This window comes from Mus caroli, unplaced genomic scaffold (genome assembly GCF_978045245.1).
Source record: "Mus caroli unplaced genomic scaffold, Mus_caroli_1 scaffold_3, whole genome shotgun sequence".
In the NCBI taxonomy this organism is placed as follows: domain Eukaryota; kingdom Metazoa; phylum Chordata; class Mammalia; order Rodentia; family Muridae; genus Mus; species Mus caroli.
In genome coordinates this window covers 24,012,057-24,029,808 of record NW_028227258.1, presented here as the reverse complement: position 1 = coordinate 24,029,808, position 17,752 = coordinate 24,012,057, and the positions used below count along the sequence as shown (strand labels likewise).

The 17,752-nt window shown below is 38.5% G+C and overlaps 1 protein-coding gene across 1 annotated transcript in view; it reads right to left on the bottom strand.

Annotated features, from left to right (window-relative positions):
- Bank1 (B cell scaffold protein with ankyrin repeats 1) overlaps window positions 1-17,752 on the bottom strand; it is a 288,847-nt gene that overhangs the window by 10,517 nt on the left and 260,578 nt on the right. The window contains exons 12-13 of the mRNA XM_021158677.2: window positions 8,741-8,919; window positions 6,529-6,592 (exon numbers count right to left, since the gene is read on the bottom strand). Of these exons, the coding sequence (XP_021014336.2) occupies window positions 6,529-6,592; window positions 8,741-8,919 (243 nt within the window). The remainder of the gene's footprint in view (window positions 1-6,528; window positions 6,593-8,740; window positions 8,920-17,752) is intronic.

Below are 17,752 nucleotides of genomic sequence, written 5' to 3'. Positions count from 1 at the left end.
TATATTCATAAGGGAAACTGGTCTGAAGTTCTCTATCTTTGTTGGGTCTTTTTGTGGTTTAGGTATCATAGTAATTGTGGCTTCATTGAATGAGTTGGGTAGAGTACCTTCTGTTTCTATTTTGTGGAATAGTTTGTGAAGAACTGGGATTAGATCTTCTTTGAAGGTCTGGTAGAACTCTGCACTAAACCCATCTGGTCCTGGGCTTTCTTTGGTTGGGAGACTATTAATGACTGCTTCTATTCCTTTACGGGATATAGGACTGTTTAGATCGTTAACCTGATCTTGATTTAACTTTGGTACCTGGTATCTGTCTAGAAACTTGTTCATTTCATTCAGGTTCTCCAGTTTTGTTGAGTATAGCCTTTTGTAGAAGGATCTGATGGTGTTTTGGATTTCTTCAGGGTCTGTTATGTCTCCCTTTTCATTTCTGATTTTGTTAATTAGGATGCTTTCCCTGTGCCCTCTAGTGAGTCTGGCTAATGGTTTATCTATCTTGTTGATTTTCTCAAAGAACCAGCTCCTAGATTGGTTGAATCTTTGAATAGTTCTTGTTTCCACTTGGTTGATTTCACCCCTGAGTTTGATTATTTACTGCTGTCTACTCCTCTTGGGTGAATTTTCTTCCTTTTGTTCTAGAGCTTTTAGGTGTGTTGTTAAGCTGCTAATGTGTGCTCTCTCTAGTTTCTTTTTGGAGGCACTCCGAGCTATGAGTTTCTTCTTAGAAATGCTTTCATTTTGTCCCATAAGTTTGGGTATGTTGTGGCTTCATTTTCATTAAACTCTAAAAAGTCCTTAATTTCTTTCTTTATTCCTTCCTTAACCAAGATATCATTGAGAAGAGTGTTGTTCAGTTTCCACGTGTGTGTTGGCTTTCTATTATTTATTTTGTTGTTGAAGATCAGCCTTAGTCCATGGTGACCTGATAGGATGCATGGGACAATTTCAATATTTTTGTATATGTTGAGGCTTGTTTTGTGACCAATTATGTGGTCAATTTTGGAGAAGGTACCATGAGGTGCTGAGAAGAAGTTATATCCTTTTGTTTTAGGATAAAATATTCTGTAAATATCTGTTAAGTCCATTTGTTTCATCACTTCTCTTAGTTTCACTGTGTCCCTGTTTAGTTTCTGTTTCCATGATCTGTCCATTGGTGAAAGTGGTGTGTTGAAGTCTCCCACTTTTATTGTGTGAGGTGCAATGTGTGCTTTGAGCTTTGCTAAAGTTTCTTTAATGAATGTGGCTGCCCTTGTATTTGGAGCATAGATATTCAGAATTGATAGTTCATCTTGGAGGATTTTACCTTTGATGAGTATGAAGTGCCCCTCCTTGTCTTTTTTGATGACTTTGGGTTGGAAGTCGATTTTATTAGATATTAGAATGGCTACTCCAGCTTCTTTCTTCATACCATTTTCTTGGAAAATTGTTTTCCAGCCTTTCATTCTGAGGTAATGTCTATCTTTTTCTCTGAGATGAGTTTCCTGTAAGCAGCAAAATGTTGGGTCCTGTTTGTGTAGCCAGTTTGTTAGTCTATGTCTTTTTATAGGGGAGTTGAGCCCATTGATATTAAGAGATATTAAGGAAAGGTAATTGTTGCTTCCTGTTATTTTGTTGTTAAAGTTGTCGTTTTGTTCTTGTGGCTGTTTTCTTTTAAGTTTGTTGAGGGATTACCTTCTTGTTTTTTCTAGGATGTGGTTTCTGTCTTTGTATTTGTATTTTTCTGTTATTATTCTTTGAAGGGCTGGATTCGTGGAAAGATAATGTGTGAATTTGGTTTTGTGGTGGAATACTTTGGTTTCTCCATCTAAGGTAATTGAGAGGTTGGCTGGGTATAGTAGCCTGGGCTGGAATTTGTGTTCTCTTATTGTCTGTATAACATCTGTCCAAGCTCTTCTGGCTTTCATAGTCTCTGGTGAAAAATCTGGTGTAATTCTGATAGGCTTGACTTTATATGTTAGTTGACCTTTTCCCTTACTGCTTTTAATATTCTATTTTTATTTAGTGCATTTGTTGTTCTGGTTATTATGTGTTGGGAGGTATTTCTTTTCTGGTCCAGTGTATTTGGAGTTCTGTAGGCTTCTTGTATGTTCATGGGCATATCTTTCTTTAGGTTTGGGAAGTTTTCTTCTATAATTTTGTTGAAGATATTTGCCAGTCCTTTGAGTTGAAAATCTTCATTCTCATCCACTCCTATTATCCGTAGGTTTGGTCTTCTCATTGTGTCCTGGATTTCCTGGATGTTTTGAGTTAGGATCTTTTTGTATTTTCCATTTTCTTTGATTGTTGTGCCGATGTTCTCTATGGAATCTTCTGCACCTGATATTCTCTCTTCCATCTCTTGTATTCTGTTGCTGAAGCTCGCATCTATGGTTCCAGATTTTTTCCCTAGGGTTTCTATCTCCAGCATTGCCTCACTTTGGGTTTTCTTTATTGTCTACTTCCCTTTTTAGGTCTTGGATGGTTTTATTCAATTCCATCACCTGTTTGGTTGTGTTTTCCTGCAATTCTTTAAGGGATTTTTGTGCTTCCTCTTTAATGTCTTCTACCTGTTTAGCAGTGTTCTCCTGTATTTCTTTAAGTGAGTTATTAAAGTCCTTTTTAATGTCCTCTACCATCATTATGAGATATACTTTTAAATCCAAGTCTAACTTTTCGGGTGTGTTCGGGTGCCCTGGACTGGGCAAAGTGGGAGTTCTGGGTTCTGATGATGGTGAGTGGTCTTGGTTTCTGTTAGTAAGATTATTACGTTTACCTTTCGCCATCTGGTAATCTCTGGAGTTAGTTGTTATAGTTGTCTCTGTTTAGAGATTGTTTCTCTGGTGATTCTGTTACCCTCTGTCAGTAGACCTGGGAGACAAGCTCTCTCCCATGCGTTTCAGTGGTCAGAGTACTCTCTGAAGGCATGCTTTCCTCTTACAGGGAAGGTGCACAGATATCTGGCGTTTGGACCTCCCTCCTGGCCAAAGATGAAGGCCCAAAACAGGACCTTTCCCAGAAGCTGTGTTGCTTTGGCCTGTCCCAGAAGCTGTTAGCTTCTGTAGTCCACACTCTCACCTGTGCAGACTACTTTCGGCGGAATCCTGGAACCAAGATGGCTCCGGCCGATGCTGAGGGAAAGCCCTACAGGGCTGGGTGGACACCTGTCCTCTGGCCGGGAAGGTGGCCAGATGTCTGGAGCCCAAAAAGGGTGCTGCCTCAGAAGCTCTGTGGCTCCCGCCTATCCCAGAAGCTGTTAGCTTCTGTAGTCCACACTCTCACCTGTGCAGACTACTTTCGGCAGAGTCCAGGAACCAAGATCCCGCTAGTGCTTCTTGCAGTTGAGCCATCTCCCTTACTTTTATTTTTAAATTGTTGCATTGTTCAATTTCTCAAAGTACTTTGAGATAAGAGAGCCCCTGTCCCATTTCTTGCCTTATACCCCCTCACAGTTCCTAATTTACCCCCTTCTTCATGTGTCTTAATTGAGTTTTCACAGTCTACACTTTGTGCTTTATCATGTACAAAATTTGCCCAAGTCAAGTTAACTGCAGCCTCTGTTCTTTGTGCTATTATTGAAATATCTTCATTCTTGAATTTTTGCTTCAAATAGTTATCATTAAAATAATTTACTAAAAGACAAAAACAACTGTCTATAAACACCTCATTTATATGACTTTCCAGGTTTTTATCCTTTTAATGTGGATCTGAATTTATTTCTGTTACTATTTCTTTCTACTTATATGAATTTTTTTAATGTTTCTTTCATTGTATTTTTATCTATGGATCCTCTAATTACATTTATCTACAAACATTATTATTTCACCAAAAGTTTCAAGGATATTTTCTCTGGAATTCTCTCTCTCTCTCTCTCTCTCTCTCTCTCTCTCTCTCTCTCTCTCTCTCTCCCTCCCTCCCTCCTTACTCCCTCCCTCTGTCTTCTCCTCCCTCCTTCCCTGCTTCTTTCTTTCTTTTTTTTTCACCTTTTTGAAGATACTACCATATGGTCTTCAGCTCTTCACGGATTCTGACAAGATATTAGTTAATACCCTTAAGCTTTTCCTCTATATGTGATCCATATTTTTTCTGATATTGGGAAAATTATATTGATCTATCTTCATGTCCAATAATAGCTAAATATGATATACTAATTTCATCTAGAAAAGATTTCTTATACTTTTAATGTTGCTTTCCACAACTTTTACTTGGTTATTTTAATTATTTAAAATTTCTCATGTTATTTTATATTTATCTCTTTTGGAAGCCATTTTTTGCATGCTTATGAAATATTTTAATGTCCTCTTATACAAAGGTCAACATGAGACCATCCGTTTTTTTTTCTTCAACAGATGAGATTCTGTGTCTTTATTATGGATTGCTATTTACTGTTAAATAATTTTTAGTCGTTTTTGGTGGAATGTTGGATATTGCATGTCTTGTATCCTTGGATTCTCTGTGGAATCTTGTTTTAGTATACAGTTTAGCTTCTGACATGAACTTCTATAGATTTGACTTCATTTTTTTTTTGTCAATATTCACCAAGAAAAACCTCTAACTATTATTGCATAAGGCCTCAGGTACAGACTATGTTTTTCCTGTTGGTTGTATATTTGGGTTTTGAGGTTGTCAGGCATATCTTTAATAGAGGTTACTGTAAGTCAGAGTCCTGGTATAGCAGGTTTTGGAGGTTTCTGGGAAGTGTTAAGATGGGACCACTCTGATCAGGAAAAAAAGGCTTTCCCAAGGGACCTCTGCCTAGCTCCATTCAATTTCCCTCTGTTCTCTCTCTCTCTCTCTCTCTCTCTCTCTCTCTCTCTCTCTCTCTCTCTCTGCCTGTCTCTTCTCTTTGTGTGTTTCCTTGCTTTCAGAATTCTAGCAGTTGCTAGCTTGTGCTCCTTGGATAGTGTTATCCTGCACACAGCCACTCAACTCCTCTTTCACCCACAGACTTAAGTTTCACCTGTGTGATTCTGAGCCCACTCTTGCTCAGTTCATTGCACACTCCAGGAGATTCAGTTGTCTCAACTTTGATCTTTCTACATTCTGAGGGTCACAGGGCTGACATGCCTTGCTCTCACACAGTCTGTTAATGCTGCTTGGCAGAGATGTGAGCAGTGGTTAGATTTACCATGTGAGTCTTGCCTGCCTCTGACAACAAAGGCTTCAGCTGCTTATTGTCCACCTCTCAAAATCATGGTTTGATTCCCCCGTGGCTGATAAGAGAACTGATGCTTTATTAAGATGTTGGTGTTGATTTTTGAATTCAAACAAAATATGCGTGGTAGATTCTAATCTGTGTGCTTTTTTTCCAGTTTCTCAAATCCTATTTCCTTATTTATAGATTATGAGCAAAAGTTATCTAGTATGAATATTGGAGGAAATATTGGTATTCAATATGAGCTTTTTAGATACAATTGCTATTTTTTACATAACTTTTAATAAACTTAATTATAAATTTTGTAAGTTTATAAGTTGTTAAAAGGTAATCTTTTTATGTAGTAATGCAACTCTGTAGATCTCAGTTATATGTAAATGAATCTCTTGCTTGTGATGTTAATTATTTTACAAAGTGTATTTCTAAATTAGAAGATATTTGTAAAAAGGTTTTAAAAATTCTCTCCAGGGAAAATAGATATCAGTACAATAACACATGGAGAAGAAACTTCACACACTGAGTCTCCACATGATATACAACCCAAAAGTTATATAATATATACATGTAGTAGATAGATGCAAATTTTGCAGTGCTCATTCTTAGTGGTTTGTTTTAAATTTGTTCTTGTAAGAGGAGAGATTTGGTGAAAGAGTGGCCACATATTGATAATATACCTTAATTTCAATTATGGAGTGTGTTATTCATCTCTGAAGTAGATTTACCATCTTAATGATATCGAGTCTGTTAACACTGGTGTTTCCCTATTCCCATGGCAACTGTTAACTATTAGCAAGGGAAATCTGCACTGCCAAGAACCATGTGGTTTCCAGGGAGACCCACCTGGTAAATGGTAGTTAAAATGATCCACATGTAGACAATTGTAAGACTTAACTGTGTAGGAGTGATTGCCTATTTGATTCCCCATATAATAACCAATAAAAATGTGGGAACAAGATTATCTTATTTGTAAGTTACATAGAAAACAAATGGATAAATTGTGAGCATTGGCTGCTCAATCTGGGTCAGTAGAGCACTGCTCAGTCTGGGTCAGAGGAGCACTGCTCAATCTGGGTCAGTAGAGCACTGCTCAGTCTGGGTCAGAGGAGCACTGCTCAATCTGGGTTAGTAGAGCACTGCTCTGTCTGGGTCAGTAGAGCACTGCTCAATCTGGGTCAGGAGAACACTGCTCAGTCTGGGTCAGTAGAGCACTGTTCAGTTTGGGTTAGTAGAGCACTCCTGTGACTAATCCTGTTTAGTAGAGAAGGAACCAGAAAGATTAAATCCCCAGCTCAAAGAATAGGAAGTAAAGATTTGAGCTGAAGCCCATTCGGATCTCCAGTTCCTTCATTCCTATTCAACCCCCTTCTCGTTTTGAGTAGCAGACAACTTGTACTCACCGTAGGCATTTTCATCCTCTGGCCTTTTCCCAATAATGTTGTCTCGTAGTTGCCGTAGCTTTTCCTTAATGAAAGCATAGGATATAGAACATATAGAACATAGATATCAAGATTTAAAAATCTTTAATGGATCAAAAATGAAAGCATTTATCACTATTATCACTGCTCCAAACTACTACTTAGTAATAACTTGCTATTTTTAAGATGTCCAACCCATTTTTGACACTCTATACATAATCTTATTCTTCATGAAGTAGATGTAAAACGGTAGCATCCTGTTTTATAGAGCGAGAAACTGAAGCGTAGGGAGGCTAACTTCTCTAAATCACAGTTCTAAGCCAGGACTAGAAATGGAGCTTAGTTTCATGCCTACGTCTCTCATGGTCCAGCCAGCTACACCAGATAGCTGAGTGCTGCTTGCAGATAGCTGAATGCTGCTTGCAGCCCATCTCCAGCCTCCATGAGGTATATTTTTTCCTGGTACTGTTATTTCTAAAAAAAATATTAAGTTACTAGGGGAGAATACTATGAAACTAGATTCCTTTTCTCAGAATATTTGTGACCTTTGTTTTCAAAATATTCTGCTTAGCACATTTATTATCATTTTAGCAGAAACGAAAACCACTCCAGTGTTCCATACATTTCTTTAGCAGAAGACTTTAGAGGGCTTGGTTGGTTGTCTTCAGGAATGCTTCTTTTCTAGGAGGTATTTCCATGGCATTGAAGATGTTCTTCTCTGAGTGAAGATGTATGCCCCAGGCATTCTAACGAGTGAGGTCAAAGGTCACCACCTCATCTTCAGGGCTAGGGATTCTATTTGACTCTTCCCAGCCCTTCAAATTCTTTAATTTCTATATTTGAAAATAAGCCATTTTCCCCAGAGCAATCCTCCACTAACCATGTCATAAGAAACACTAATAAATTCATTTCCAGGGTACAAATGAAAACATTTGCAGCTAGAAGAGGAAAACGAAAAATAATATGAGTACATGTGTGTATGTGCTGCCTTAAATATGGCCACATAGGTATAAACATACATGCAAAATTGGAACAAGTGTTTCAAGAATGAATTAGGGAAGTAATTTCTAAGAAGCTGTATTCCAATAAACTGTATTGAAATCTTTATTTTTATAAGGGGTTGAGAAGGGTAATGTATATGTATTCCTTGGGAGCAAAATGAATTGCGTGAGTTTGTACTTGAGTACATTTTTCCCATGTTAGGATTAGAGTAACTGTCAAGGTGATGGTATTGATAAAGATGGAGAAATAATGCTATTCTGCTTATGAGGAATGCACAGGTGCAGAATTCTACCCTCCTCTTTCTTTAGCATTTGTTTGGAAAAATAATTGCCTTTGATTAGTATTGTGAAACCTGGACCACTTTCAGCCATCGACTGGCAACCAGAGCTGCAGTTCTAGGTAGGTAGTGTCTGACAAGCTATGATCTCAGATGCTTGGAAAGTCCTATCACCTACACTGCTTTGGCCAAGATGCTATATTGTTTGAAATTTCATCACAGTGACTCATTTTTCTATTATTAAGAAGCTACATTGTTTCTTAGAATAAAGACGATCTCTTGGTAGGGGTGGCATATTCAGCTAATATTAGCTCTCTGTATTTTGCCCTAAGTTGGCTTATTAAATATGTTTAATCAAGCAGATACAAGGAGGCTTCCTGCCGTGGAATGAATAGAACCTTAAAATATTTTAGGAGTGGGAAACCCCATGAGATAAGTAGAATATGACATGGACATCTCTTACTGAGCACAGTCAAGATGACATAGGTGACATATTTTATAAGAAGAAAGAGGTTAAAATTGGTCATATTTAGGACTAAATGCCTGCTGTGATATCATTTTTTTGTTCTCTTTAATTTTAGTCTTGTTATAGATTTTAGAATACTGAGCCCTTGTAAGGATGCTTCATCTTAATTTCAGCAATGAGATAAAAACAAGTGTTCTCTGCACACAGGACAGGGATTATAAGATGACTTGGTGTTTGCTTTGATGTATGGATTCCAAGGTTGAGTCCATACAAATAACTCATCAGTGCAGACTTCGGATATTTTTCTCAAGCTTTCAGCTGATTGTTGCAAACATCATTTTAGTGGTGCATTAAGAACAAAAGAACTGTCTATATTTCTTGTCACTAAACATGTAAAGAGCCTATCAGGAAGTCTGTAAGTGAAGGAATGTTCCAGAAGATCATATTACCTGCTGAATCATTTCCAGACCACTCTTTCCCATCTGCCAATGTTTAAATTTCTCTAGAGCTTCATCCACAGACATTTTCCCATTCTTGACTCTCTCCTGCAGGAGAATCAGTTCTTCCTGCCCAGTAGTCAGATAATCCCTTGTACTAGGGAAAGTTGGGCCCTCCATTCGAGTTTTGTCTATGATACAAGAAGAGAATATTTTAGTAGGAAATTTACATTTGAACTACTAGGACAAAAATCATTTCACATGATAAACCATTGGATTTTCTTCCTCTTAACTGATATTCACAGTTGAATAATAAGCTAGTGTAAAATTTTTGTTTCACTATTTTTGAGAGAAATTATCACTGCATAACCCAAGATGACCACATACTGAAGATCTTCCTGCCCCAGCTTCCCACCTACTGAGATCTCATGTCTGTGACATGCTGAGACAGTACAAAACTTGTAATATATTGCATCTGTATTATGGGTAAAAAATAACTTTATCACTGTAAAAGATTAGGGATAAGTGAAAGTCCTGTGCTTTCATAGACAATATCATTCCCTCACCCCATTTGTGTGTGTGTGTGTGTGTGTGTGTGTGTGTGAGAGAGAGAGAGAGAGAGAGAGAGAGAGAGAGAGAGAGAGAGAGAGAAATTAAAATGAGATCCTGTGGGTGGAGATTCCATGGTGACTAAATAGAGGAATACGAGGCCTGCCTCCTTTTCCCAAAGGGAACTAAAGCAAAAGATGAGAGCTGCACTTTGAGTTAAGTGACTGTCAGGGACCTATGACATTCATCCTGGCAGAAACTGGAAGCTTTGAAACCCAGAGACTGCAAAATGGAATCAGAGCAGGAGGAGCCAACAGCTGCAACCTGGCTACCCAGTGGGGAAGGGAGACACTCTTCAGAGAAAATGGAAGAGTCCCAGCAAAGTTCATTAGCACAGATATTAGCAATCTTAGCTATTGGAAAGTTTTCCTGTTGTCATCATCATGTGGGCCATTTAAGGAAGCAACCTAAGCCTTCCTGTAGGTGTAGTCGCTTTTCTCTAGAGGAAGGACTCCTATCTCCCCATAACCCCAAGAGCCCATTCTGTTATCATGTGAAGGCAGCTATTGTCTGAATTATACTTACCCCTAGGGGTCAAAGACCTGTGCAGATCCCAATATCTGGTCCCTAACACCAGATATCCTACCATAATAGCAAAGCCTCATAGACCTAAAATGACTCAGCAGAGCACCGGTGACTCGAGCACAGCTACTTCAGGAGACAAATTATATACCACAAGAGCTACAAAGTGGGGGTGAGGAGGATAACTAGGATACATTTAAGGAGCTATGAGACCCATGCAAATGAAAATTACAAAACTTCCAATATAAATTACAGAGAGGACATTATAGCATAGAAATATGTTCATGGATTAGAAGGTAGAATATCCATACAATCAGAACAACCTTCAGGGTCAATAGCATCACCATCAAACTACCAAAGACATCCCTCCCAGAACTAGAAGAAAACACTAAAATTCATATAAAAGCAGGTTCCCAAGCACAATTGGAAGTCATCATGTTAAATAAACTAAGACACAGCATGAAAAAATATCTGCATGTTCCCTCCTACATGAGACTACTACAAAACTCAGTTGGAAGATAGAATTCACAGAGCTACCTGCTGGGAAGTGGTGGAGAAGAGGGACAAGAGGAGGCTGATGAATGAGCACATAGCTCGAGAGAAGTAACAAGTCCTAGTGTAGGGGAGAATATAGCACACAATAACCTACTATATACTTTATGCACAGCAGAAGAGGAGGCTAAAGCTTCCACACAAAGCAATAATGAAACAGAAACATTCATTCCCCTGGTTTGATTGGTACACAGTGTATAGACACATTGAAGAATCATACTGTTCTTAAAATGACTCTAATTATTATAAGTATTTAGGGAGACGTAACGGAAACTTCCTTGCCTTGATCATAACGCACTATACACATATATTAATTCTTGTACTGTTCCCTATAAATTTCTAAAGGTAACAAAAGAAATTATAATGAAGATATTATGTGGACAAATGACTTAATCTAGGACCTGCCATATATAAAAATATTGATGTCATTAATATTAAACATTCGTTGAAGAAACACTATCTCTAATTTTGAGAAAGGAGACCACAGTTAAAAAAAAACTAAAGGTCATCAAAGACTTAGGGGCATTTGAAAACCTTATCTCTAGAAGATGGAAATACTGATTGATTTTGTAATTAAATGTTTTCTTTTTAAAAGGTTTTATTTAGGAGGTTACCATGTAATTTTTTGTGTATCACAGACGAATAGAAAGGCCCTGGGTCCTATGTGATTGCCAATGGAACACTGGAGGCTGGTATAAGACAAGGGGAGAGGGTGGAGTAGGGAGCCTACTGGCAGGACACAGGCAGATTCATTTGCTCACTGTGGTATTCAAAGACATAAGTAGACCCACATGTCTTTGGGGAGGCTATGGCAACTCCAGACCACCTCAATCCCTGTAACTGAGTAACAACACACTTGTGCAACCTGCCTGGCCTTGGGACTCATCTGAGTTTTCAACTTCTTGTTTATGTAGCTTTTTAATCTACTCATTGTAATGTCTCAGGGGAAGCATGTTCTTAACAGGTTGTTATTTCACAATATGCCCAGTGCAGAAGGACATAAAACTATCCTATTCAGCTAGAATTTGGTTATCTAGCCCTGGGGGAATCTTTAGGGATCCTTTTCATAAAGGAAGAAACTGGACAAACATGAAATCATAACATAAAAGATTTGAGAGATGGCAGAGGGGTGTTCTTGTCTATAAATGTGGTCACTGATGGAACTGAAAATGATTTCTCTGGAAGGAAGATATTTTAAGCTCTAGGCAGTACCTTTAATTATCTGAAGGGTACCAAGCCCAGTTGTGTGGACTGACCCCTAATGTCCATTTTGGTGAGTTCAGGTCCAGGGACATTGGAAGACTCTCTTTCTGAAAGGTTCTTTGCATCTAAATCATGTCTATGGCAATCATTTTGCCTTCCTGGAGGGACATCCTTGACTTTTCAGAAGTTTATTGCTCCAGAACTAACATATTGTCAGCAGATTAGAATCCCAGGAGAAATGAAGACTGCAAGCCAGCCTGAGGGCTAACTGGTTGAGCAGCAAAAATCACCAAGAGCTGTTGAGATTTTGTTTCTTTTACAACTTGATATTTATCAGCTTCCACACAAATTCAGCTCCTGAGATTAGCTTCCTGTAGTGCTAAGCGCCACCCTACCACAACAGAAGGGCAGCATCCCCTTAGAAGCTATACCATTAAGGTAAACCATTACCTTATTTCTGACATCCGTTTGCCTAACCCAGAACCCATTTTTATCTCAAGTAACACAGGTAGCTAGCTACATTTTCTGTACCCACTGAAGGTGTCTCCAGTAAACTATTTCCAGAGACGTGCCAATTACAATTTTGCTTCATGAATAGGTTCCACTGAATTAAAATACTGCATCTGGGGCGGGGGGCGTGGTATCAAGATGACTCACTGGGTAAAGGTCCCTACTGCCAAGCCTAGAAACAGGAATCTGATCCTGAGATCACACATGCACTATGCCACTCCTCCAACACATATACATTTATTTTTATTAATTTATAATAAAGAACGAATCCTTCTTAATAATTTTGTTTCAATTACCCCACCTAATTTCAAATTCTTAACTTTTAAATTGTAAACAAGATGATTTCAAGGCAGAAAGAAATGTGTTTTGTTCCTTCATAATTACGTAAACACAACAGTCTCAAATCGAGAGAGAGAGACAGAGAGACAGAGAGAGACAGAGAGACAGAGAGACAGACTGAAACCCAGTCTCAAGTCTTAGTAGTGAGCTGCTTATGTACAAGCTAATATCTCTCATCCCTGCCTTTCCTTCTCATATGAAATAGACTAAAGCACCTCCCTTGATAAATTATTATTAAGTGGGATATGCTCCAAAGAAAAATGATCTAGAAACTTCACTACCTCCTCCTTCATGGCAGGTTCATTATTCTAAAAGTAGGGCCTATAACTTTTGGCAATGTTGGCAGTCTCTTTTTGTCACTCCCAGATGTAGTAGAGGCAGCTTTTCCCCACATCCCACCTCTGTGTTTCTGTTTGCTTTGAGAAGAGTTAATATGATTATTAGATAATTTTCATCAAAAAGTTTTTGTCAACCTGCTAGCTGCTTGTTTGAAACCCTTGGTCACATGATGTAAAAGCCTCAAGACCGACTCATGGTTTAGTTCCTTTCAATTTCTCTTTTTAGTATTTTTTTCATTTGATTTGAATATTGTTCACAAAAGCAACAAATCATCTATTATGTGAATATTTGCGTGTGTGGAAGAGGTCAGAAAGCATTGCGCTGAAATTCTGTTGGTGACTGACTGGCTTGGATATATTTTACTAAAGCTTTCGAAGGAAACAAACCTGAATAGGGCTGGCTGTTAGATAACAAGGCCAAAGTGAACCATTTGCTTCATAGATACCATGCAGTTGCAAAGAACATAATGAAAGGGATGGCCGCCCTATACAAGAGCTTACTCTACAGAGACAAATACAAATGCAGGCTAAAAACAATAAGCACAGAAGAGAAAATCAATACAAATTCAAGGTGATTATTGGGAAGAGTATTTCCTCTCAACCTACAACTTAATGTAAAGATACCATATTGATTTGACAATAAAACCTACTTCTCTTTCCAGCTTGGCTTCCCCTATGGAGTATGTTACTCTTTGTCCTGGCAGGAGATGCACTACAGTAGGAACTACCCACACTGTAAAGACCATTCTGGTCCATTTTTATCTATTCTCTTCTCCCCTGTTCCATGTTCCCCTTCCCTTTTCCTCTTTGTCTTTCTATCCCCATCTCATTTTCTCTTCCCCTCCCTTTCTTTCTTTTCTATGTGTGTGTATATCCACCAGAGTTCATACATGTGGAGGTCAGAGGTCAATGTCAGGTCTCTACCTCAGTTATTCTACACCTTAGTTTTTAAAGCAGTATACCTTGCTGAATCTAGAATTTTTCAATTTGGCTTAGATTGTCTGGCTAGCAAGCCCAATGGATCTGCCTATCTCTGTGCCCTTAGCTCTGCCCCTAGCTCTGGTATCACAGATGAACTTCTCTGTCCAACCTTTTATGTGTGTCAGGCATCAATACTCAGGTAAGCACATTACGCACTGAGCAATCTCCATAGCCATTTCTTTTCATAGTAAAAAGATTAAGGCATGTTGTATACTATATATTCACAGAAAATTAATCTGTAACATTGGAAAGAACTCCTTTGTAGTAGGGCTTAGAAGGTGGCTAGATTTAAGTCTGGTTGTGTTTTATTAACGAGTTTGAGAACTGGTAGGCAACTAGACCAAGATCCACAGGGCAATGCTGAGTGATATCTGGACTACAGACTTGTTTATAAACTCTAGAGCCTCCACATATCCTTAACTTGAGGGCTGCATATATATTTGGTACCACTTCATTTGTTTATTGGCTTTAAGTTCTGTTTTCTCCTAGCACTTGGAAAACACAAAGGTACTAAGAATCGACATGATTCTCATTCACTAGTGGATGCCTCCCAAGTGCCTTGGTGCTTATTCATGTAGAGTGTTCATTCCCTCTATTGTTTGTTTTGACTTAGGATTACACTCATGTGTACTGATTTTTTTCTCCTTGTCTCACAACCCAAGAATCTTACGTTGTTGTTCTGTAAACATTTTTAATGACTGCATTGAGTCTCCAAGTGCACGCAGTCAGTGAGGTATTTATCCATTCTCCTCTCAGATGCTACTTGTTTTCTGTTTGTACAGCCATGCATCGCCAGTGCTACTCCCACAGGTCTCCTTGCCCACACTGGTGGTTATTTTGTAGTGATAGTTTCTGAGCATGTGATTTCTGAGTATAAACATGTTTAAAGCTCTGAATCCTTTCTGCCACTCACATTTTCCCGGAAGTGTTGTGTCACTCTGAGCAGTGGGGAAGTACCCTTTCTATTGTACTTTTGATTGTATTTCATTACTTAATTAAAAATAAAAAAACCCAAAAAAACAAAACAAGCATACCCTCCTGGGGCCCTACTTGTTATTAGGCTTTTTTGGGTCTGTGGGTTTTAGTACAGTTATCCTGTCCTTTATGGCTAATATCCACTTATAAGTGAGTACGTACCATATTTGTCTTTCTGTGTCTTGGTTACCTCACTCAGAATTACCTTTCTGAGTTCTATCCATTCACCAGCAAATTTCATAATGTTGTTGTTTTTAATGACTGAGTAACATTCCATTGTATAAATACCACATTTTCTTTATTCGTTCTTGAGTTGAGGGATACCTAGGTTGTTTCTAGTTTCTGTGATGAACACATCTCGCTGAGAAGGGGAAATGGATTAGACATTGGGGGGAGGGTGGATGGATGGAGGAGAATGAGTGAAGAAGGGTCTAAGGATGGTACAAAGGAGATAAAGTGGGTGATTACTGAGGGAGAAAGTACTGGGAGAAACAACTGGATTGGAAGGTGGTGTATCTCTGGGATGAACTATAAATCTAGAATAATAGAAACTCCCAGGATTCTTGCATGACTCTAGATAAAACTCCTAGGTGTAGGGGGTGTTTCTGATGCTTGTGAATGCTACATGTGAACTGCATGTGAACGCTGAAGATCTGTTCCCCAATTGGTTTTTGATTGATCAATAAAGATGCTAATGGCTAGTGGCTGGGCAGAAGAGGTGGGGATTCCAGGTTCCTGCAGACAGGCTAGTAGATGCAGGAGGAGCAAAGGGATTTCGTCATGCTTTGGATGAGAGAGAGAGCCACCAGCCATGTGAGATCTCAGATGGAGTGGTCATTGGCTGCTTTCCCGACTGGGCCTAGGGTAGTAGGTGGGAATTTAGAAACACAACTAAGCTGAGGGCTGCTTTAGGGTTCTGAGTGAGAAAAAGGTGATAAGACAACTAAGTCGAGGTCAGATTTAGAGATGTTTAGCCAGGAACACTGAAGGGAAGGGCACATTAGCAGTGAGAAACTTAGAAATGCTCAGCCATTGAGCTGAAAAGCATATTAAAAATAAGCTAATGTGTATGTGTATCTCATCTGTGGATGTAGGGGAACAGTGGTGGCTGGTAGCATGGTCTACTTGGAGCTTAACGCAGGATAGTAGAATCTACATGCTACACCTAGCAATGGGGAATATGGAGCCTGAACAGGCCATCTCTTGTAACCAGGCAAGTCTTCCTTCCAATGTAGGGATTGGGCACCAACCCAGCCACAAAACCTGAGACCCACAATCTGTACTGCCTAAAAGATGTACAGGGGTAAAAGATAGAGCAGAATTTGAGGGAAGACCCAACTTGAAACCCATCCCATAAGAGGGAACCAAAACCCTGGTGCTATTAATGATATTCTGCTATCCTTGCAGACAGGAGCCTAGCATAACTGTCATCAGAGAGGTTTCACCCAGCAACCAATGGAAACTGATATTTAGACCCACACCTGAACGTTAAGTGGAATTTGGGGAATCTTGTGGAAGATGGAGAGGAAGGATTGAAGAAGTCAGAGGGGTCAAGGACACCATATGAAAACCTACAGTATCAACTAACCTGGGTCCATAAGGGTTCATAGAGATTGAACTGCCAAGCAGACAGCATGCATGGGCTAGACCTAGGCCCTCTACAGATATGTAACACTTGTGCAACTGAGTCTTCATGTAGGAGTGGCTCTCTCTGACTACATTGCCTTCTTTGGATCCTTTTCACTTAGGTGGGCTGCCTTGTCTGTCCTTTATAGAAGATACGCACAGTCTTATTGCATATCAATAGGCCAAGGCTGATTGATATCCTTGGGAGGCCTCTCCTTTTCTAATTCTCAGTAGATACATTAATTTAAGTGATATGCTCTGAGAATATCTAGAATTTTCTGAAAAAAAAGAAGAATGTTCATAATGAACAGCTTTATTTTATTCCTAACAAACCTCAGCAGGAAACTAGAAATGTATTTCCATTTATTTTTAAGAAATTATTATTTATTTTGTTATAAATATTAAAAGCATAAATGTTAAAATAATGAATGTATATATGTATCATCAATCAAAATTATTATGTATTTCTTAATTAAATAACTGATATATTAGTACTTCTATATGGAATAGTTATTATATTCAAACTCTTTCACTTGGATTTGAAATTGATTGCTAAAATTTATCTCTATAATATTATACAAACATTTCTTATTAGTCTAGTAGTATTTAAAAATTTTTTTTACCTCATTTGATGTAATTTTCATAATGTATTCTTACTAAAACAATGCTATGTTTTACATGAAAAAATCTTCTGGACATTACATTCTCCTATTTTACTACTGATTTTCCTGTTTCTTCCTTTGTCTTTTTCTTTTCTTCCATCTTTTTCTCCTTTCCCTCCCTTCCCTTTCTATGATTTCCTTATTGATGTATTCTTTCAATTGTATTTGCCATAGACTTTGATAATTGCCTTTAAAAAGTGAACACACACACATAATATGTGACAATTCATTTTAATTGTCAATTAGAGACAACCTAGAGTCACCTGAGTAGAGTCTCAGTGAGGGATTATCTAGATCAGGTTGACCTGTAGGGATCTTGGTGGGGCTACCTTGATTGCTAATTGATGTAGAGAGACGATGTACACATATTGTGGGTAGCACATTTTTCTAAGCATGGAATCACAGACTGTACTGTGGATGCTGTGTGCCAGGAGATGGGCCTGGCTTCATTTCTTCTGCTTTTGATTATGGATGTGATGGAGCTAGCTGCTGTACATTCCTCTTCTAGACTTTACTCCACTGATGGAGTGTTACCAGGAATTGTGAACTAAAAAACCCTATCTCCCTAAGCTGCTTTTTGTCAGGATATTTTATCATAGCAACAGAAAGGAAACTAGAACTTTCTGTATTTTTGTAAATTCTGATTTTTCTTCCTTCAAATTAGTTATTTGAGAGTTTCCTACATTATGTTTTGATATATTCACACC